Source organism: Melanostigma gelatinosum, assembly GCF_949748355.1.
Source record: "Melanostigma gelatinosum genome assembly, chromosome: 4".
Lineage (NCBI taxonomy): Eukaryota > Metazoa > Chordata > Actinopteri > Perciformes > Zoarcidae > Melanostigma > Melanostigma gelatinosum.
Genome location: NC_136637.1, coordinates 1072267 through 1096881, shown reverse-complemented (window position 1 = coordinate 1096881; position 24615 = coordinate 1072267). Strand labels below are relative to the sequence as shown.

The window sequence follows — 24615 nt, the reverse complement described above, 5'->3', positions numbered from 1 at the left end:
TAACGTGTTTTAAGGCTGATTTGTGCATTCGACATATTTCCATGTGGCATTTCACCTAGCTGATGGCATGTAGCGCCCAAAATGTAACTTTGGTCCAGCAGCGAAGTTGCTGCACTTGTTACCGCTGCAATGGCAGTGAAGGAGCACAGGTTGCTAACCGACAGAGCACCGCTACACTGTCCGCGGTAAACACCAGCAGAGACTATTGATGATGTATCGGGTCTCAAAGGGTTGTCCCACTCCACGGGGGAAGATTTCAACCACTAACTTGTAACTCTCTAACCAGGGGCAAGTCAAAAAGTGAGGGGCACTCGAAAACGAGCGGTAGGGGTAAAAATAAGAAATGGGATTGGCCCCAAGTCCGAGCCCTGGGGGTTGTGGGGTGATGAAAACCCTTGACATACTGATACTTGCCCACCTCGGACCCCTGGTCAGACCGGCACTCGACCCCCTGCAGTTTGCATTCCCAGATAACATAGGAGTGGATAATGGCATAGTTGACCTTCTTTATACAACGTGGATATGGCTGGTACAGTGAGGATCATGCTCTTGGATTTCTCCTGTGTTTTTAACACAATACATCCCCTGCCATTGAGGTAAAGCTCGGGCCATGCAGGTGAACATAGACCAGTGTGCCAACTGTCAGCTGCAGTTGCTGACTTTCGGAAAAGGAAATCACAAAATCACAAATCTTTGTCAAAAGTCTTCCTTATAGGCATCAGGTTTTTGCTATGCTGGAGTAAGATGCAGGAGAGGAGAGCGCCAACCTCACTAGTTTGTAACTAAAATGACGACTCAGAATATTAAAAAAGAACGAGTATGTCTTATCTCATGGACCTACAATGAGTAACCTCAAATACAAACAAATGAAGGCTTTGTAGACATTAACAGGCTCATCACACAAATGCTGTGGTTACAGGAGCGCCGTCTTCAATGACCAAGGCCATATGGCAATTCATGGATCAAGTTGGCCTTGTGGACCTTTGGAGGTCTTTCAACCTCGGCTTTACAAAAAGGAATTATCTTATTTCTCTAATGTCCATCCATCATACAGCTCAGTAGATTTGTATCCATTTTCATAGATAAAACACTCCTCCCTGCAATAAAGAAAGTGTAGGGGACGACCGAATTCACGGGGCCCCTTTAAGGAAAGGGGCGTAACCCTGGTGACAGAGGGGGTTAAAGGGTGACAGGAAGTGAATGTGTTAAAGGTTTGTATGGATGGAAATAAACGGCCACATGGTGCAGCCAAAGGGAATACTCGACTCCTTGTTTATTTCCACACACCTACATTGGTGACCCTGACACTCCTGGACGTTTCCAGAAGAAAGAATGACGACGCACGCAGTTTCGCTGAAACTGCCGGAGTTTTGGGAGACGCAAGCGGCGGTGTGGTTCGCTCAAACTGAGGCACAGTTTGCCCTCAGAGACATTACAGCGGACGCGACAAGATATTATTATGTCGTGGCGGCTCTCGGCAGTTCGACAGCAGGCAGAGTGGTGAGCATAGAGCATAGAGCAGTACAATACCCTGAAAGACCGGCTGTTGAACATTTTCGGGCTTTCGGACTCTGAGCGGGCTCGCCGGTTGCTTGCTCTGAATGGCCTCGGCGACAGCAAGCCGTCGGAGCTAATGGACAAAATGTTAGCGCTGCTAGTTAAACACGAGCCGGAGTTTCTGTTTACTTTTTCTGCAGCAGCTCCCGCTGCAGGTGCGGGCCGCTTTGGCCAACACCAGGATTACCGATTGTCGTGAGTTGGCCGAGGAGGCCGATAAGTTTTTTCTGGCGGGCCAACAAAGCTACACGGCCGCGTTGAGGCCGGCCCAAGCCACGGCGTGGCCGGGGGAGACAACGATCGTCACCGCAGCAGCAGCGAGCCAACAGCGCTCAGTGACTGCTATGGCCGTCGGTTGGGAAGGCAGGCTGCTGTTCATCAGGGACGACGTTTCCGGGCGACGCTTTCTCTGTGACACGGGGGTGCAGAGGAGCGTTGTGCCTGCATCGCGGGTGGACATGCTGACGTACGGGCAGGGCCCCCCGCTGGAAGCCGCGAATGGTACCCCCATACGGACTTTTGGGACACGGTGCCTGGAGCTGTGTTTTATGGGGCAGCGTTTCAGCTGGGACTTTGTGACTGCCAAAATTGCCATTCCCCTGCTCGGCGCGGATTTCCTATGCGCTTATGGGCTATTGGTGGACGTCAAGGGCCGCCGCCTGATAAATGCTGTGACTTTTTGCTCTTACCCATGTACACTAAGTGGAGCGGGCTCTACCAGGTTGACTAACATGCTTGCAGCGGCTGATGAGTTTCTGCGTCTGCTGGCCGAGTTCCCAGACCTCTCGCAGCCCACCTTCTCTTCCTCCACGGTCAAGCATGGGGTGGAGCATCACATCTCTACCACCGGCCCACCGTTACATGCCCGGGCCCAGCGCCTAGATCCGGCAAAGCTCACCATCGCCAAGATAGAGTTTGAAAACATGGAGCACCTGGGCATCATTCGCCGCTCCGACAGTCCATGGGCTTCACCCCTGCACATGGCCCCGAAGCCTGGGGGCGGGTGGCGCCCGTGTGGAGATTATCGCCGGCTCAACGAGGCAACAATCCCGGACCGCTATCCGGTTCCACATATCCAAGACTTTTCTACCCACTTGTCGGCGAGCGTGGTGTTTTCGAAAGTGGACCTGGTACGAGGTTACCATCAAGTGCCCGTTCACCCGCTGGACATTCCCAAGACTGCGCTGATCACTCCGTTCGGCCTGTTTGAGTTCTTGAGGATGCCGTTTGGCCTAAAAAATGCAGCGCAGACGTTCCAGCGTCTAATGGACACGGTGCTGAGGGACCTGCCTTTCCTGTTCGTCTACCTGGATGACATCCTGGTGGCCAGTTCGTCAAGAGCGGAGCACAGGTCTCACCTCCGGACTCTATTCGAGCAACTCAGACAGCACGGGTTGATCATCAACCCGGCTAAGTGCCAGTTTGGGTTGACCACCATTGACTTTCTGGGTCACCACATTACAAAGGACGGGCGCTCCCCCTCCCGGCAAAGGTGGAGGCAGTGACTAACTTTACACGCCCACTCACGGTGAGGGCCCTGCAGGAGTATTTAGGCATGGTGAACTTTTACCATCGCTTTATTCCCCGAGCAGAGCAAGTGATGCGGCCCCTGTACGAAGCCCTGAAAGGCAAGGCCATCAAACAGCTGGTGGATTGGACTGAAGAGAGGGAACTTGCGTTTGTTGATGCGAAAACAGCTCTGGCAAACGCAACAATGCTGGCACACCCGTCACCTAAGGCTCCGATTGCCATCACCACGGACGCTTCGGACTACGCGGTGGGCGCGGTGCACGAGCAGTGGGTGAAAGGGCCGTGGCAACCGCTGGCCTTCTTCAGTCGACAGTTGCGGCCTAATGAGCGGAAATACAGCACGTTCGATCGGGATCTCCTCTGCCTCTTTCTGGCCATTCGGCATTTCCGGTTCCTGCTGGAGGCTCGGCCGTTCACTGCGTTTGTGGATCACAAACCACTGACGTTTGCCATGAGTAAGAGCACCGAACCATGGTCTGCACACCAGCAGCGCCAGCTCTCCTTCATATCAGAGTTTACCACGGATCTGCAGCATGTAGCGGGCAAGGAAAACCTGGTCGCAGACTGTCTCTCCAGGGCTGTCACCGGGGCTGTCCAGTTAGGCTTGGACTATAACAAGATGGCAGAGGATCAAGTTACAGACCCGGGCGTCCAGGAGTTGAGGACGGCAGTCACGGGACTGCGGTTGGAGGAGGTCCCGTTTGGCGAAACTGGCGTTACGCTCCTGTGCGACGTCGCCACAGGCCAGCCGCGGCCAGTTGTTCCCAGTTGTTCCCGACGAATGGAGACAGCAGGTTTTCAATGCCATTCATGGTCTGTCCCACCCGGGCAAGAGGGCGTCTCAGAAGTTGATCTCAGCAAAATTTGTCTGGCACAGGCTGAAAAAGGATATACGGAAGTGGGCCGGGACTTGTGTGGTGTGCCAGCTCTCCAAGTTGCACCGTCACATAAAGGCCCCGTTAGCACAGTTCTCGGTGCCAGAAAGGAGGTTTGATCATGTGAATGTGGACTTGGTAGGACCTTTGCCCCCATCCCGTGGGTTCACACATCTCCTCACGATGGTAGACCGAACCACTCGTTGGCCAGAAGCTGTCCCGTTGTCATCAACAACGGCGGATGAGGTGGCTCTGGGCATTTATTCAGGCGTGGGTCGCCAGGTTTGGAGCCCCAGCTGACGTTTCCTCGGACCGAGGCCCACAGTTTACATCAGAGCTGTGGAATGCAGTTGGAGGAAGCCTAGGGGTGCAGCTCCATCGCACTACCGCCTACCACCCGCTTATGCGAGCGGTTCCACCGGTCGATGAAAGCTGCTCTCCGTGCCAGCGTCAAAGACAGCAGTTGGGTGGACAGGCTCCCGTGGGTCATGTTGGGGCTCAGGACAGCCCCCAAAGATGATCTGCAAGCTTCATCGGCTGAGCTGGTCTATGGCGAGCCACTGCGGGTCCCGGGGGAGTTTATCCCCAAAGTCACAGACCCTTGGTCTGCAACCCAGCAGCGGGAAACGCTCCTGGAAAAAGCCAGGCTGTTTAAACCAGTGCCCACGTCGCAGCACGGCCTTCCGCAGTCATGTCCCGTCCAGCCTCAGGTCAGCGAAGTATGTGTTTGTTCGCCAGGACGGCCACCGTGGACCCTTTCAACCCCCCTACGTCGGGCCGTTTCGGGTGCTGGAGACCGGAGACAAAACCTGCAAGGTCGACATGGGCGGCAAGCTGGAGTACGTGTCGGTTGACCACCTTAAACCAGCACATCTGGACCTGGACCAACCTGTACGGTTGGTTGAACCCCCACGGCGGGGGCAGCCTCGTGCCCTCCCACCTCAGCACGACAGGACCCGGAGGGGGCCTTCAACGGTGGTTCTGCCTCCGGCCCCAGAGACACGGAGTCGGGCTGGTCGGTTGATCCGGGCCCCCAAACATCAATGGTTGGGACTAATCTCGGGAGTTGGTGAATTCTGGGGGGAGGCATGTAGGGGACGACCGAATTCACGGGGCCCCTTTAAGGAAAGGGGCGTAACCCTGGTGACAGAGGGGGTTAAAGGGTGACAGGAAGTGAATGTGTTAAAGGTTTGTATGGATGGAAATAAACGGCCACATCGTGCAGCCAAAGGGAATACTCGACTCCTTGTTTGTTTCCACACACCTACAACAGAATAATTACCATGTTCCTTACCTACTTTCCTTTTCTCAAAATCTAGTGCATTGTGCTGCCTGGAAATTGAACACAGCTGTGTTGGCAACCAATTCTGCACACACACAGCCAATGCAATGGATGATTTTCTGCAAACTAACTTTCCCCATCCACTCTATGGGAGTAACTGAAAGTAGTAATCAGTTGGACTTCATTGATTCAATATGGAAACCATATCAAGAATACTCCATAACCTTCAGAATGGAATATATAAATGTTTACAGTATGTAAGGCAAGGTAAGGCAAGTTTATTTGTATAGCACATTTCAACAACAAGGTAATTCAAAGAGCTTCACATAAAACCATTAAAAGCATCAAAACATAAGGCAAAAGAAAACAATTAAGAACATTCATTGCATTAAAACATTAAAAAACTGTGTACGAAATAAAATACAGTAGTAAAATGCAGAAATGCAGGAAATTGATTAATATATTAATTGAATGTGGCTCAATTAAAGGCAGCAGCAAACAGAAAAGTCTTCAATCTTGATTTAAATGAGCTGAGGGTCTCAGCAGACCTGCAGCTTTCTGGGACTTTGTTCCAGATATGTGGAGCAGAAAAACTGAACGCTGCTTCTCCATGTTTAGTTCTGACTCTGGGAACAGAAAGTAGACCGGTCCCAGACGACCTGAGGGGTCGGGATGGTTCATAAGGTAGCAGCAGATCAGATATGTATTTTGGCCCTAAACCATTCAGTGCTTTGTAAACCAACAGCAGGATTTTAAAGTCAATTCTTTGTTGGACAGGAATCCAGTGCAAAGACCTCAGAACTGGAGTGATGTGATCCACCCTCCTGGTCTTAGTGAGGACTCGAGCTGCAGCGTTCTGAATCAGCTGCAGCTTTCTGATTGACTTTTTACAGAGACCTGTAAACACACCATTACAGTAGTCCAGTCTGCTGAAGATAAATGCATGGACAAGTTTTTCCAAATCCTGTTGAGACATAAGTCCTCCAATCCTTGATATATTCTTCAGGTGATAGTAGGCTGATTTTGTAATTGTCTTGATATGGCTGTTCAGGTTGAGGTCTGAATCCATAACTACACCTAGATTTCTGGCTTGGTTTGTGGGTTTTAACATCAGTGACTGAAGCTGAGCGGTGATTTTCAATTGTTCGTCCTTGGTACCAAAAACAATTACTTCTGTTTTATCTTTGTTTAATTGAAGAACATTCTGGCACATCCAGTTGTTGATGTGTTCAATGCAGTTACCCAGCCCTTGTATGGGATTATAGTCCCCTGGTGACATAGTTATGTAGATTTGTGTGTCGTCTGCATAATTATGACAACACACTTTGTTGTTTTCCATAATCTGAGCTAGTGGAAGCATGTAGATGTTGAACAGAAGAGGCCCCAGTATTGAACCTTGGGGAACACCACATGTCATTTTAGTCAGCTCTGATGTGTAATCAGCTACAGACACAAAGTATTCTCGGCCCTTCAAGTAGGATTCAAACCAGTTAAGTGCTGTGCCAGAGTCCCACCCAGATTTTTTGTCTTTCTAGGAGTATGGCATGGTCGACTGTGTCGAATGCAGCACTGAGATCCAGTAATACTAAGACTGAACTTCTGCCATTGTCAGTGTTTAAGTGGATGTCGTTGAAAACCTTAACAAGAGCAGTTTCAGTGCTGTGGTGCTGTCGAAAGCCTGACTGGAAAACATCAAAGCAGTTATTTACGGCCAAGAAGTTGGTCAGCTGTTGGAAAACCGCTTTTTCAATTATTTTACTTAAAAATGGGAGGTTTGACATTGGCCTATAATTTTTCATTGTTGCGGAGTCTAAACTAGCCTTCTTTAGGAGCGGTTTAATAACTGCAGTTTTTAGGGCTTGTGGGAAGACACCTGAGAGAAGGGATGTGTTTACAATTTGTAAAAGATCAGTGGTCATGCAGTTTGAAATATTTTTTGTCTTCTAGGCTTCTACGGTCGATTGAATGAAATTGTGTCATGATATTTGAATGGATGTTATTCAGAGATCGGGACAACACATATCCTGTGGTTGATGTGGAGGCACTGACTGCTTGTCTAATTTTCTGAATTTTGTCAGTAAAAAAGGAGGCAAATTGATTGCATGCCAGGTGGATTGGAGCTCAGCAGCTACCGACACTGGAGGGTTTGTTAGCCTATCGACGGTGGCAAATAAGGCGCCAGAATGTAGCCAGAATAGGGGGGGTTCCACTGAACTGTGACTCCTAAATGGGGGTAGAACACAAAGAGTTGGTCTCAGCAGCTGTAATTATATTTACATTGATGGTTTATTTACTAGTTTTGTCCCTTTTCCCTTCAGTATCATTTCAAATAAATAAAATTAATCTGATTTGATATTTTTAGATATGCTTTTTACAAATCCCGGTGCATTAAAAAGGTAAAATACAAACATCAAATACAATAATCTTTCAAAAATGGTCACTAAATAAGGCTGGAATGGGAACTCTGACTATAAATATCTGATGTGGTTTATTCAAAGTTTTCCACCAAATTTAAATGACCAAATCCAGAGACGGTGAGGCAGACCGATCAGGCAAATTTCTATTAAATTTTTCTAGTAATAATGAGGCATGGATTGAGGAGAGAGGGGTTTACAAAGAAATAAAACAAATATACTGTATTTTGAGTGAAATTTCCAGCATTATTATATTCCCTCTTTTTTTCCAATAAAAACCCTATTTGAAAAAGAAAAGGAGTACATGACATGAAACAATTGGTGCTGGGTCGGTCAGACCACCTCTGGGAATCCATTTGTATTATTACCACGATTGGTTCTGCCAAGGAACATTGATCAAGGGCACCAAAACATTATAGCGTGGAGAAAATAACAAGAACACCTTCATATATAATGCAATCCAATACAACAACACTACAGACTTCAGCCTGACCAGAGAGCTGAACCACAAAATTGCAAAATTGTTTCACAATCATTAAGGACAACTTTCACAAGATTGCAGTCACTGCAGTGCTTCATTATATCAAACAGGGGTCCTTGTGATTGTTATCTTATCAACATGTGAATAGACAGGTCGTTGTAAAGATGGGACGATACTGTTGGAATCAAACAAGATTTGAACATTAAATTGGTCGTCTCTGACGAACTTAAGAATCTGGATTTCTACAGATCAGATAAATTGTGATGCTTCCAAGTCGGTCAGTTTATCCAAAGCTTGAGTCCAAACTTTTACCTTCACCCTCTGGCCTGGACATTGTTTTACAAATCCAAGTATCCCGACATGTAAAAATACAGACCCAGTGCACATCAAGTCTGTTTTTATCTCAAGCCTATACAACAACACTGTCTGTGTGCTGTGATGAATTGCGAAAAAGGTATTTAGCATAAGCTGAAGAGTTGTACAGCGACTTTGAGTGTGCGTGCCGGGTTTGAGAGAGAGGCGAGTGTGCTGTGTGGATTCCTTTGCAGGGAGGAGCTGATGCCAGGTTGTGGTTGTGCGACTGGCCTTATTGTTGAAGGTGATGAGTGAGCAAAGCTGCTGTAAACACTACGACTGTTTAAAAGGTCTTAAACCAGAATTCACATGTGCTTTTCTTCGGGCTGAGTATCATTTAAACAAATCAGGATGGCAGTACTAATACCAGTACTCTTTAAATTGATACAGATACCACTAGAGCACTTCCATCGACACCTATCATGTGAATTGAATTGCTATAGTGGTTAGCTAATCACTGCTGCTCATACGACGGTCACCGCTGATAACCCTGTTCCCAGACCCACAGTGGCGTAACGTAACCCCCCCCAGCTAAACACTGTGTTCACCACTGTTGCCGTTGGTTGAACTGTTGTCAATGTTAGCACTGTTAGCTGCTAACTGCTGACTCAGACATCTCCATGTTCAGGCAATCCCAGTTGTATGGGTTGTAGCTGCTGCTGTCGTCGGCCAATCACAAGTTGCATTAAATTGAAGAACGCTTGTGGTGATTGGCTGCGAGCAAAGGTATGGAGTACCAATACCCAGCCCAAGCTTTTCTGGACCAAAACCGCGCCCCTCAGATCTTAATCCATTTGAATAAAGATGCCACGAGGGAAAATGACTCATATGAGGAACAAAAGTGATTGCAATTAGTTTGAAGATGCTGTGCGCTGAAAGCAAGGTGCTTGTGGATGACAGCAGGGCTCACGGATTTACTGCCTGACAGATATACCTGCAGATGCATGCATGACTCAAGGACATGATTTGCATCACTGCGTCGTGCCCGGCATGCATGCACTGCTGCCTGAGGGGCTGCTCTTCTTTTCCACAGATAGCAAAAACCAGGGAGGAAAAACAATGCCACTCACGTCAAACTCTGCTTCGTTTATTCTGCGATGCAAGGCCTTGGGGAAAATGTATGGGACACACACACTGCAGTTGCAAGTGCCAGAATGTGACCCACAGGGTGGGAATGGAGTTTTATGAGAACGATCCATCTGACGATTTTAAAAGGCGAGGAATGATCCGCAATAGATCCGCATATTAAAAACCCATCCACGTTGCCTCAGCCATCCCCTCGTCCTCTGGTGTAGTTTTATGATTTATTAAAGGGCGAGAGGTGTCAAGCAAAAGCCTTGGTGTTGGTTGAACTTTTCCTGACACGGCGCTGCTGCAGGCGAGGCAGACTGCAACGTAGATCTTAATCCAGTCACACACAACTCTGCCTCTCTCTCACATGGTAATAGCTGGTTGTGGCCAGTGCATTTCACTGCTGTAAGAATGCAAAAAGAGTACATGACATGAAACAATTGGTGCTGGGTCAGTCAGACCCCCTCTGGAATTCCATCTGTATTATTACGCTTGGTTCTGCCAAGGTACCATTGATCTAGGGCGCCAAAACACAGCGTGGAAAAAAACAAAACAAGAACACCTTTATATATAATGCAATCCAATACAACAGCCTACAGACTTCAGCCTGACCAGAGAGCTGAACCACATAATTGCAAGTTTCCCAATAGTTAAATACAACTTTGACAATAGCGGTACTTATTGCAAGACTGCATGATATCCAATGTGTCTACTCCCTGTATCCTATCAACATGAGGATTAACAGGTTGATGTGAAGATGGGCACATGCTGTACAAATTAAGCAAGATTGTAATTGGCACTGACTAACTTTAGAATCAGAATTTCTGCTGGATTGGCCATTTGATGTTCAATTTGAGGCGGTCATGATTGACAGAAGATCGATTCCTCAAACGATCGATGATCTGGCTGCGGGCCCATGGCCGCTGTCAAAGATTCGTGGTAAAGGGTAGTGAGATGATTTGAATATTATGGGTGTAGTATCTCACATGTTGTGGCTGACTGTATGCTCGACTGTGTGCGATACGAACATGATAAAACAGACCAGACTGTCCATATCCTTCTTAGCCATCTTCTTCTTGCATTTTGTTTAAAGGCACAGTGTGTAGCATTTCTGGGGATCTAGTAGCGGAAATGAAATATAATATTCATAACTATGTTTTCATTATTGTATAATCACCTGAATTAAGAAAAGTGTTTTCGTTAGCTTAGAATGGGGACTTCATATCCACATAGCGAGCAAGTACTTTGGGACAGGCGAATGGCAGGACCACGGTTTTGTACTCGTGGTTCAAGTTACCTCAATCTTGGAAAAAGGAGGAGAAGGCAGAGGGGTATTCAGGTGCAATCTTACCACTAGATGCCACCACATCCTACACACTTGCCATTAAAGTGGAGTTGCATTAAGTAATGCCTTAAAGGCACCCCCTTCTACATCCCGACCGGGTTCACGCACCCCCAATCCCCCTCACCTTAAAAAATAAAAAGCAACAGAGCCTATTCATAGCCGCATAAAAATCGGACCAATGAGAGAACAGTTTGCTCGCGCGTGGCGTTTGTTTCCAAGATAAGAAAGACAAAAAACTCTTCCTTCGAAAAGGTAACGAGGACGTTCACCAGAAGATTGGCCACATCTGTAGACTCGTCTACTTGCAGAGAGTAAAACTCACTCTTCTTCACGCGACCGACTAATGTAGCCAGGATGTATTCAGACAAAGCATCGATGCGGAGACACAGTGTTGTTGGACACAGTGCTTTGGCTGCTGGTGAGCACACGTCTTGGGTGATTGTGTGCGGTAGCCCCTTTCTTGCTATTCTGTGACCAGATATGAAGCCCGCAGTGCGTGTTTTGTAGACCCAACATGAATGAGACTGCAGTTGTTTTGGGCTGTTTTGTAACTCCTCCGATTTTGATATGAAAATGTAAGGGGCTTTTGACTTGCACTGGCATGCTTGGTGTTCAGGTGACGATCGACGTAAATAAGAGCTTCAGACTGTTAGCCAGAACCTCACTGCACTGTCTCCTAAAAAGTACGTTCCCCCAAAACTAAAATGCATTCTCAATTACGTTTGACCAAAAACGTATTTTCTCCCTGATTACGTTTGTGTTTGACTTATTACATTGATGTATTACAAATACGTTTCTCATCAACATTTTAACACTTTAACCTTTTTTCCCTCTCCACCACCGCCTCTCCTTCTCCCTATTACGCGGTCAGAATACTACCACAACACGCCGCCTGTCTCCAGCAGCAACGCGCTCATCCAGCCAAGAGCAACGAGGAACATTACGCGGCTACAATACCTCCACAAAGGCCCGCGTGTAAAATCCGGGAGTAACCGTGACTCTCTTAATGGTTAGGTTTGGGTGGGGACGTTTATGGTCAAACGTAATTGAGAATGCATTTTAGTTTTGGGGGAACGTAATTTTTAGGAGACCGGATAAGACCACCATTACATTTTTCCTCTTGCGCACCCCCTAGAGGCAGCTTGTGCACCCCCAGGGGAGCGCACACCACACTTTGGGAATCCCTGCCTTAAAGTAAAGCCTAGTGGCTGACTTTAAATGTCTATATGATTTAATGTAATTTTATATGATTAATGATTATATGACAAATGTTATTTCTATATATTTTAACATTACTTCTATATGATAGTTATTGTATTTTAATGTTATTTCTGAATATTTATTGTTATTTCAGAATGACGTTTATCCTGTTGCTGTGGAAGAAATGAAGATGATGACACCATGCTTTTCCTCTGTTGCTGCACTACTTGCTGTTTATTCTAAAGGGTTTTCAGGTTTGACACTGTAAGCTGAATGAAACAATACACAGTGTATATTCATAGAGCTATGAAGCATTTAGGCCGTTGTCAACACATCGTTTACCAGAGTTGGCTGAAATGTTCAAGTTATTTTACCAACGTCTTCTCCCTTTTGATATATCAAGCTACTCCGGTTAACACCGACTGTGATGAGAGTCTTGTGAATGAACAATGTATCCTTGTGCACACATTCAGTGAAGGTCCAGCCCGGCATTCACTCGACCACTGACGCTTTCAAATATAGTAAAAGTGCCGTACTGTACATGCTCAGTTAGATACCGCTTACTCACAGATTCGTGCTCCGTCAAGTCGGCCAGAACAAAGCAGCGATACTGCTGCTGGCCGGGGAGGGGTTTGTTGTAGTAGCCGTTGTATTTCTTCTCGTCGCCCAGTGTGAAGATCTCGGGCAGAGCGTCCAGCTTGGCAGCGATGTAGGGCGGCAGGAAGTCCTGGCTCTGTCTCTTCTGTCTCTGCAGGCTGCTGTCAGCACTGGCCTCCAAGAGCTGCCGGAGGGACGACACAACAGGCGTCTTTGGGACGAGTATAACATGACACAACAGAACATGACAGAAAGTGATCACGAGCAGGAGATCCACGTGCCTACCTCCACATGGAGGACAGAGGACAGGGATGTGTGCTTCCCATATTATTTCTAATACGGGACTTTTGTTGTTGCCAGGCCCATCCAAGTCCTGCGACTTTTAATTCTGATCCAATTCAATTCTGCCCCCCTAGTGAATTCCTCCTAACCCTGTCAAAATTGATTTTGACAGGGTTAGTTGCAATCTTGGGTTAGCTATTACTTGCAATCTTGTGCTATGAACAGTGCCCAGCCGATGGCTGTCATTCCGAACGCAAAACGCATTTGTGTCCAAGATTGATTTGTGGACGTAAGACGCTGATGATATGCTGGTCATGTGGAGAGGTTGGAGAGAAGAGCAGACAGATTTTCTGATATATTTAAATTGTACGACTAACAATATTTCTTTCACTATAGAACAGCATGCAACGTTTGCCAATTTCTACACTCAACACTCAACGAGGGGCACAATGGTATATTGAGACTAAGACTTACTGGAGAACCAAAGCTGAGGCTAAATGCCCATCAGCAGCTCATCTGCAATATTCCAACTGGACAATTCAAGAGACTGGACAGAAACTGCAGTAATGTTTCAGCCCAAAGCTGTTAAGATGACAGAGTGTTTCCAGCAGAGGGGGTACCCCTCAGCAAGGACTCCCTGTTAGTGAAGAAATCAAGAGTTACCACGACTTCCTCCTGGTCACCTTCTCCACTAAATATCCTCCCTTAGCCTGCAGGGGCAAAAACAACTTTGGACCATCCTCCATGTCTCACCATCTCCAAATAATATCAGTTTAGCTCCCTTGATCACAATCTGAGAGACTGGTTCATTCTGACACTTGAACACCACCAAACACTTTCTCATCACTGGCTTATCAACCTGCTGGCGTTTTCCCCCCATTGTGCACAATGTTCTTATTCGTCAGACACAAAGTAATCCATGCACTGGTAAACAAAACATGTCTGTGGTCTGGTTTATGTTGGACAAACTAAAAGAGCTTTTAAAGACTCAACACAAAACATGGATTATGCTGGTCCTCTGCACTATGCTCTGCAGTGCCATTAAAGCTCTGGGGAATGGAAAACATTCACCCTCTCCTAGAGGTGGTGGCATTATCAACTCACTGCTCCACAGAGAGGCATATTGGATTCACACTCTTAGCACAGTTGAGCCCTTTGGCCTAAATCAGTGGTTCTCAAACTTTTTCTGTCGCGCCCCACTTTGGAGGAAGAAAAATGTTCATGCCCCACCGCCCCAACAAAATTGTAACAAAATGTTGAATTTTTATTGAAACATTTTGTGACTCCTCCATCTGTGCTGTTTCAAATAATAGAATAAAGAAAATTGCAATCACTTTTAAGTAAACCAGATTGCTCCATCAGACAAAAACAAATAAAATGTGCAATCACTTTGTTCGAACAATGCAAATAAAGTTATATCTGTGCAAAAAAGAATGACAATTTGGCAAAAAATAGCTTATTGCAATTGGCTGCAATTGACCTGTTTTGCACTAAACATCTTTTCAAGACAACAATAAAGTGCAACCTGTGAAAAACTAAACAAAACAAGTTTCATACTATCCGCAGCTAGTTTAGACAAAGCACAGACTGGTCTCTCCTCATCTCCTACCGCGTTCACTGTGACACCCAGAGCAAGAGAGGCGTCATATGTTCTTCTTGGCTGCTTGCTGTTCGTCTCGCGATAGCTTTTCTGTTCCTGCCAAATGTCTCTTCATTTGGAACACTAAGCCACACATGTGAGTCGCCAAGGATCATGGCCGTCGCGCATGCGCAAGTGTAACCTGTTAACGGCGTAACGTAAACATTTACACGAAAGTACAGGCATTTCGCCATGTATTTATTAATTACTTTTAAAAAAAATACAAAAATTCTGCATTTCCCCCTGCACCCCACCTGTAATACCACCGTGCCTCACTAGTGGGGCTCGCCCCACAGTTTGAGAACCGCTGGCCTAAATGAAGAACTGAACATCTCACGTTTCATCTAATCCATTACACTTGATGGACGCAGCACTTTCTGTACTTCCATCTTTGTAACAATCTCCACTGATGGAAGCAGCACAAGCAGGGAGGACCTAGATGCGGAGTGAGAGACTGGCAGATTCAATGAAGATAGTTTTAATCAAACAAAGAGTCTTACAGGTTCCCAAAAGGAACTCGGGTACAACTGGCCGATCACAAGCAAACAAAACTGCATGTGGCAAAGAAGACAAACTGACAAAAGAAAAGTAGAGCACAGAGACTGATGCCGCATTCAAGGCAGCTCAGAACTCGAACTCTCCCCCACTTCACGTGGCAGCAGTTGTCTGACATCACACATTTGAAGGCCACCTCATAAATGGTAAACCATCAACTAAAAGGCAACAATATATCAAAACATGGAAATTTCAACTGGTAAAATTCTGACCTCAAAGTTGTCTGGAACGCAGCATACATACATAAGGACAGGAGGGAGATAACGAGCGACAGGTGAAACTCGTTATGGAGAGGCAGACAAACACAGGTGGGGAACAAGCATAGGCAGGAAGTAAGACACAAGAGGAGAGGACTTTCAAACTATTACAGGAAACTGAAAACTATAACAACAACAGAAACCTTTAGGACCCTGATAGTAGGGGTCAGAGGTGTCTGCGTGGGCTTGAATGGACTGTGGTGGCTCCCACATTTGGATATCCTGATCCAATAGATGTCAAATCCTGTTCATTTAGTTGCCCAATGAGAATTGTACACCTTTGCATGTGTTTGCCTTTTACACAGTAGTGTTGAAGTGTTCGTCTGTTTGAACAATTAATGGCTACGCTATGATTGGCCAGTCTGCGTCCAAGGGGCGGGACTTAGCGAAGGTGACTAAAGGACAACTCGATCTACCTTCTGAGTGACAGCAACCCATAAGACTAAGACTTAGGTTAATGAAGCAAATACTAAAACTAAATACAATAAATAAGCCTGCAATGGTTTTTATGCAGTCAATTCGTGTCCACTACTACAGTCACATGAAATACTCTTCTCGCTGCCACATGTACAGTATATGCAATGCACCCTTTTAATTATGCGCGGCCCTCAGTGCTCTGTGCACTCATTCTGCATGCATGCTGCCAGACTGTTCCCCTGAAAGCCATGTTGTCTGCTGCTGCTCACAGAGCATCTTAAAAGCCCCAACCCAACATCCACGTGTGGGCTCTGATCACCCCCCCCCCCCCACTCCCCGCGGTGCCGAGCTTGGTGTTTACTTGTTGGTAGAGACATAGAGACGACGTCGGAGCCTGGACACCAAATATAACGCTGTGCATTTCAAATCCATACAATAATCTATTCCACATGTGTTGGCTGGCTGTAATAACTCAAATCAATGAGCTGTGACCTGGGTGAGGGAGAGAAATCACACCAATCTCACCCGAGACCTGTCCTGTATTCATTTAATCTAAATGCTAAATTCTGCCATCAAACTCCAATCAGAGAGCCCCTGCACTGACACACTGCGTTTGCTAAACCAAAATGTAAAACTTATCAAAAGAGGCGGTAAACACATTGGCACTGATAAGAGAATGGAGTGCATCCATCCTTGTGGGAAGTGTCGACGGTGCTAGGTGGTGTCCTTGTGTTGCTTGCGACTGTGCTTTCGGCGGGTGGGGGTGGGGCGAATACACAAAAGGATTGTGCGGCTTTTGTGGCCGCTAAACCTGCCCAAATAAGACAAAAAGAAACCTTTGGATCTCAAAGCACCAGCAAAGGGTGAAATGCAGCCTTAACTGTGCTGCCAAGCACATAGCATCCCTCCCTGCTCCTGTGCTATTTGCATTTATATTTGAATGGGTTAATATGCAGATATTTGGTGCAAAATCATCCCCTTTCTATGTCATGATGCAAAAACAGGAAGAGTTGTCAGTAACTAAAGCGGTGTCACGCCCAGACTTTCCAGTGCTCATGCCATATTTAATCCCAAATATGGTTTGTGTCAGTCAAGTTTAAAATCCCTGCCTTGAGTTTGGAGGAATGCTTCTGCCTCTTAATTTCAATCAGAATCAAAAAAGGGCAAATTACTGTAAAACTTTACGGATGTGTTTGTGCTGTAACATTATTAGCACAATATATATGGTGAAAAGGACCCAGAGATGGTAATTCATGGAGCTCTCATCAACCACAATTTGTTCTTCGTGAATTCGCCCATCAGTGTTCTACTTTCTCTGAAGTAAAGCTAAAGAACAATCAAGACCACAGCAAAGAAACCTGGCAGACATGTAAAAGCTCATCCTCTTCTGCTGATAACAAGTCATCACATTTATACCTTTATATTCCCACGACATGTGTGAGGAAACCTCACCGCTTTACTGGTGCATTTCTCAAACAACACCACCAACATTTTGACAACAGAGACTGAGGTGTATAATGGAACAAACCAAGGCACTGGAGGATCTCGCTAATAAGACACCTAGCTCCATGTCTTTAGGCCATTATCTGCTTTAGCTTTCCACAGATGTGACATCATTTCCTTGTTATTTCCATGATGCCACAGGGAAAAGATTCAATGAAAGACTATGTTCATAACTATTATGGCTGTGTGGTTCCAACTGTCTTCAGATACAGTAAGAATAAATGCAACGACCGCTCTTCCTTTAGAGCAGGGGTCTCAAACTCATCTCACTCTGGGCCACATCAGCATCATAGTTTCCCTCAAAGGGCCGGTTGTAACTGTAAGACTGTATCACTAACTTCTCCTAACATATTGTTAAATAACTCTCTCTGCATTTGATTATTGTTTATTCAAGTGTAAACATATTGTACATGCAGTTATATAAATGGAAAATGGTATTTAAAGACATTTCTGTTATTATAACATAAATCATTTTAATTGAGGGTTAAGAAACCCACATGACTCTATCAAAGATCAAACTATTAAAGAAAATAACAAAGACAAATATCAAACACAAGTTATTACATTAACTTTGTTCAAAGCTGTTTGTGTCACCTCTCTGCATCACTAATGTTCCTCCCTGTCGTCGTCCTGTGCATGCAGCTACATCCAAGAGCTGCTCACTGAGAGTCAGGTCTGATGAACATGATAGATGATGTATCCGTGTTGTCTGTGCTTTCATCAGCAGTTCATTACAAACACAAGTACCTGCTCGTCTCTCAGCTAGCTGTGTTGTTAGATTGCTGCTAGTTCATCAACTCGGTCTGCGATGGTGTTTCTTCACAAACTGACATTTGTAAAAGTCTGTATCTGGTCGGAGCTCTGCTCACATACCTTCAGCATGCACTGGGCTGTAGCTGTGTAAATATATTCTGCTGTGATTGCAGTCTGCCTTTTAATTCTTGGACAGTTTGATGGTTTTCTTGGAGGCTAAATTTAGCTCCGTGTTTGGTGTCAAAATGCCGACGTGAATTGTATCCTTCATCACCGACACGCCTCATAACACAGAAGACAGACCCGTTGTTCTCCTTGAAGCACAAACATGTATTCACTTTCCCATCTTTCATTACATTTTCTTCCCTCTGCATCAATTTCTCTCTTCGTGGACATTTTGGGATTATTTGTCGATCTTTTTCAATCGTTGGAAAACCTCTTTACGGGCTGTTGCCTCTCCTGTCCACCTGTTGTGATAGTTTTAATGTCGGTACACAGACAACATGCTATCTCATCATTTCAACTTTCTATCTCATCATTTCGACCATGGGGATACTTTTATTTTCAAGTCTAACTTTTAACTATTTTTCCAAAAAGAAAAATAAATATGTTTTTGTTTTTGCTGGCGGATTCGCGGGCCACATAAAATAACGGGGTGGGCCGCGGGCCTTGAGTTTGACACGTGTGCTTTATAGTGTTCACCTGTAGGTTAGGAGGACCACAAACTATTTTCTACATTTATTCGAAAGATTTGTGTTTTCATGATCTGATGTTTCCCTCAATAACTTTATTATGAATACAATTAAAGTCAGAGAGAGCTGAGAGACTAAACACTTTTTACATCATTCCTGATTGTCCGGTTTGATGAGTTTTATGATTTAAGAGAAACAATAATCATATTCTGGGTTATTTGATAATGACGCCACAGTCACAATTTCAAAACGTACAGACGCAAACAATTCATAAATGAGACGATCGCATTCCGCCGGTAGAAATGGATCCTGAGCTTATAAACAGGACACAGTTTAACAGACTACAGAGAGAAACACTCTACAGTGGTGATCACTGTGTGTCTTTATTAGTTATTATATTTGTTGGAATGCTGTTAAGCATTCCAACTATTGTTATCCTGTTTCTTTATTCAACTTCTATTTCTTCCGTCGCACTTCTTCTCCTTCATTTTTTAAGCTACAGAAACCGTTCAACTATCAAAATGTTCAGCTCTTTCACCAGAGGTCTGCTATGACTTCATTTTCCTAACCTTTATACTTTTTGAATTATTAAGCTTTTTATTTTCAATGGGATCTCTATGGAGAATATTTTCAAATGGCTTCAGGTACACAGGTGTTTGCGATTGAGCCAATTAGTGATGTTGATAAACACACAGACTCACAGACACACACGCACATACACTCCTCTCCCTCTCTCTCTCTGTCTCTCTCAGTCAGTCATTCAGGTCTTAGGGATCTTTAGAGGTCTTTCCCCCCTCCTCCCCCCCCCCCCACACACACGCCATTTTAAAATAAAAGCCCCACAGAATGAATCCTAACTGAAATGCTTGTGATGAGCCTGTCATTTAATAACCGGTTTGTGTTTATCTAACATTATGATTCTGTCTCCTCTCCCCTTCTCCCCCACACCCCATTTCAAAATAAAAGCCCCAGAGAGTGAATTCTAACTGAACTGCTTGTGATGAAGCCTGTCATTTAATAACCTCTGTTTGTGTCAAACATGATGATTATGTCTCCTCTCCCCCTCCCTCCCCCACCCAGTCCCACCCTTTCAAAATAAAAGCCTCATGGATTAACTGTATTTAAACGTTTCGCTCAAAATTAGGCTTTTTTGTTGAAATAATGAATGCTCTTACTAATACTGCGACAACTACTACTACTGCTAATATTTCTAGTGTTACCACTACAACTTTTGCAGTTGCTACTATTAGTACTACTGCTACTGCTATTACTGCTACCATAAATAGTATTACTACCACTACTGCTATTACTACCACTACTATTATTATACAACTGCTAATACTGCTATTCCTGCTACTACCAGTACTAATACTACTACAGCTATTAGTACGACTGCTACTAGTACTACTACTACTGCTACTTCAAAAACTGACTTTACTATTACTATTACTACAACTACTTATTATACTACTACTACTGTTCTATAAAATACTACGACCACTACTACAGCTATTACTACGACTACTGATACTACTACTTCTACTACTTCTTCTAATTACTAATACTTCGACTACAACTTCTACTACTACTGCTACTACAAATATCACTCCTGCTACAACTAGTACTTATTCAAATGCTACTAATACTGATACTGCTAATAATACTTCTCCTACAACTACAACTTCTACGACTACTACAACAAATGTCACTACCGCTGGAATTCTTTTAAGCTACAGAAACCGTTCGAAGATCAAAATGTTCAGCTCTTTCAGGAGAAGGGTGATATAACTTCATATTTGTAATCTTTCAACTTTTGAATTACTAAGCTTTTTGCAATTTTTTAAAAATTGGATATCTATTTTCAGCAATGTTTTTGAGATTCATTTCAGCTTTCAGCATTCCAATGCATTTTCAGCAGGAAATGCTTTTTCTAGTTAATTACTGTTATTAAGTACAGTGGTGATCACTGTGTGTCTTTATTAGTTATTATATTATTAGTTACTGTTATTAAGTACAGTGGTGATCACTGTGTGTCTTTATCAGTTATTATATTATTAGTTGCTGTTATTAAGTACAGTGGTGATCACTGTGTATCTTTATTAGTTATTAGTGTTATTAGTTACTGTTATTAAGTACAGTGGTGATCACTGTGTATCTTTATTAGTTATTAGTGTTATTAGTTACTGTTATTAAGTACAGTGGTGATCACTGTGTGTCTTTATTAGTTATTAGTGTTATTAGTAACTGTTATTAAGTACAGTGGTGATCACTGTGTCTTTATTAGTTATTATATTATTAGTTACTGTTATTAAGTACAGTGGTGATTACTGTATGTCTTTATTAGTTATTATATTATTAGTTGCTGTTATTAAGTACAGTGGTGATCACTGTGTATCTTTATTAGTTATTGTGTTATTAGTTACTGTTATTAAGTACAGTGGTGATCACTTTGTGTCTTTATTAGTTATTAGTGTTATTAGTTACTGTTATTAAGTACAGTGGTGATCACTGCGTGTCTTTATTAGTTATTAGTGTTATTAGTTACTGTTATTAACTACAGTGGTGATCACTGTGTGTCTTTATTAGTTATTAGTGTTATTAGTTAATGTTATTAAGTACAGTGGTGATCACTGTGTCTTTATTCGTTATTGGTGTTATTAGTTACTGTTATTAAGTACAGTGGTGATCACTGTGTGTCTTTATTAGTTATTAGTGTTATTAGTTACTGTTATTAAGTACAGTGGTGATCACTGCGTGTCTTTATTAGTTATTAGTGTTATTAGTTACTGTTATTAACTACAGTGGTGATCACTGTGTGTCTTTATTAGTTATTAGTGTTATTAGTTACTGTTATTAAGTACAGTGGTGATCACTGTGTCTTTATTAGTTATTAGTGTTATTAGTTACTGTTATTAAGTACAGTGGTGATCACTGTGTCTTTATTAGTTATTAGTGTTATTAGTTACTGTTATTAAGTACAGTGGTGATCACTGTGTCTTTATTAGTTATTGGTGTTATTAGTTACTGTTATTAAGTACAGTGGTGATCACTGTGTCTTTATTAGTTATTAGTGTTATTAGTTACTGTTATTAAGTACAGTGGTGATCACTGTGTCTTTATTAGTTATTATATTATTAGTTACTGTTATTAAGTACAGTGGTGATGACTGTGTCTTTATTAGTTATTAGTGTTATTAGTTACTGTTATTAAGTACAGTGGTGATCACTGCGTGTCTTTATTAGTTATTAGTGTTATTAGTTAATGTTATTAAGTACAGTGGTGATCACTGTGTCTTTATTAGTGATTATATTATTAGTTAATGTTATTAAGTACAGTGGTGATCACTGTGTGTCTTTGTTAGTTATTATATCATTAGTTACTGTTATTAAGTACAGTGGTGATCACTGTGTGTCTTTATTAGTTATTAGTGTTATTAGTTACTGTTATTAAGTACAGTGGTGATCACTGCGTGTCTTTATTAGTTATTAGTGTTATTAGTAACTGTTATTAAGTACAGTGGTGATCACTGTGTGTCTTTATTAGTTATTAGTGTTATTAGTTAATGTTATTAAGTACAGTGGTGATCACTGTGTCTTTATTAGTTATTTTATTATTAGTTACTGTTATTAAGTACAGTGGTGATCACTGTGTCTTTATTAGTTATTGGTGTTATTAGTTACTGTTATTAAGTACAGTGGTGATCACTGTGTGTCTTTATTAGTTATTAGTGTTATTAGTTACTGTTATTAAGTACAGTGGTGATCACTGTGTCTTTATTAGTTATTAGTGTTATTAGTTACTGTTATTAAGTACAGTGGTGATCACTGTGTGTCTTTATTAGTTATTATATTATTAGTTACTGTTATTAAGTACAGTGGTGATGACTGTGTGTCTTTATTAGTTATTAGTGTTATTAGTTACTGTTATTAAGTACAGTGGTGCTCACTGTGTCTTTATTAGTGATTATATTATTAGTTAATGTTATTAAGTACAGTGGTGATCACTGTGTGTCTTTATTAGTTATTATATCATTAGTTACTGTTATTAAGTACAGTGGTGATCACTGTGTGTCTTTATTAGTTATTAGTGTTATTAGTAACTGTTATTAAGTACAGTGGTGATCACTGTGTGTCTTTATTAGTTATTAGTGTTATTAGTAACTGTTATTAAGTACAGTGGTGATCACTGTGTGTCTTTATTAGTTATTAGTGTTATTAGTAACTGTTATTAAGTACAGTGGTGATCACTGTGTGTCTTTATTAGTTATTAGTGTTATTAGTTACTGTTATTAAGTACAGTGGTGATCACTGTGTCTTTATTAGTTATTTTATTATTAGTTACTGTTATTAAGTACAGTGGTGATCACTGTGTCTTTATTAGTTATTGGTGTTATTAGTTACTGTTATTAAGTACAGTGGTGATCACTGTGTGTCTTTATTAGTTATTAGTGTTATTAGTTACTGTTATTAAGTACAGTGGTGATCACTGCGTGTCTTTATTAGTTATTAGTGTTATTAGTTAATGTTATTAAGTACAGTGGTGATCAGTGTGTCTTTATTAGTTATTATATTATTAGTTACTGTTATTAAGTACAGTGGTGATCACTGTGTCTTTATTAGTTATTCTATTATTAGTTACTGTTATTAAGTACAGTGGTGATCACTGTGTGTCTTTATTAGTTATTATATTATTAGTTACTGTTATTAAGTACAGTGGCGATCACTGTGCGTCTTTATTAGTTATTATATTATTAGTTACTGTTGTTAAGTACAGTGATCATGTAAACAGACACACACTTATGAAAAGTCTCTCCAGCTGTTAAAGCCGACTGATAGCTGATCATGTGATCATCAGCACCGTCATCAGAAACAGAAGTCGCTTCACTGACTCAACAGAGGAAAGGACGTCTCATGTCTCTTAAAATATGTTTCCTCGTTCCTTTCTCCTTGCATGGTTTCCTCCATGCAAGGTCCCTGGTGGGAGGGACTAAGACGCAAGGAAAGGACCCAAGTGAGGGAAACGGGGATGGAATTAAGAGACTTGAGATGTACCCTAGGTTCCCGGTTGTGTTTCCTTTGTTACAGGTGCTGATTGGAGGCGCGTCAGCAGGATGAGCCTCACCTGTGCCGGTGTGGCTCTGCCTTAAAATACCCTCTCCAGTTGGCAGCTGCCCTCTCTGAAAGGAAGATCTTTGTTGACTGGCTCACCACAGTCTTTGTGTAAAGTGCTGTTGTCATTGGGTTACTTGTTTTTGGCGAGACAAATAAATTGCTTATTTTGGCCACCAGCTCGTTGTCTCCCTGTTTTTGTTCGAGTCTCTGATCCGGGCTGTGACACGATAAATAAGTTCCATATGTTAAAATTAATAAACAACAGTAAAATAGGATTGCGTATAAGTATGTTTGACTTTTGGAGGTATCTCATCCAGGTGTAGGTCCAAAATCAGAGTGGTGTTTACCAGAACAGACTTCCCAGACCATGGTAGGCTTTCTTGTGACATACCACCATTCCAAGAATTGGGGGATAGGATTTCCCAAAAAGAAACATTTAAATTTATACTTCTCCAACTACTCTTCTGATATTATCTATGTAGCCAACACAACTCAAAGTCATTTCTAGTACCGTACTTCCCGGGCTATAGAGCGCACCGGTATATAGGCCACACCAGCTGATCTCCAAAAGAAAAAAAGAATTTGTACATAGATAAGCCGCACTGGTCTATTAGCCGCAGGTGTCCCCATTGAACAGCAAGATGCTTTCAACAGTACTAAAGTTGTCTTCTATGAACATCATAACATGTCGCTAGCTTCT

At 43.1% G+C, this 24615-nt stretch overlaps 1 protein-coding gene across 1 annotated transcript in view; it reads right to left on the bottom strand.

Annotated features, from left to right (window-relative positions):
- The window catches only part of ptprfa (protein tyrosine phosphatase receptor type Fa), a 343585-nt gene that overhangs the window by 129784 nt on the left and 189186 nt on the right, over nt 1–24615 (bottom strand). Inside the window, exon 17 of the mRNA XM_079267305.1 lies at nt 12678–12890. Coding sequence (XP_079123431.1) covers nt 12678–12890 — 213 coding nt within the window. The remainder of the gene's footprint in view (nt 1–12677; nt 12891–24615) is intronic.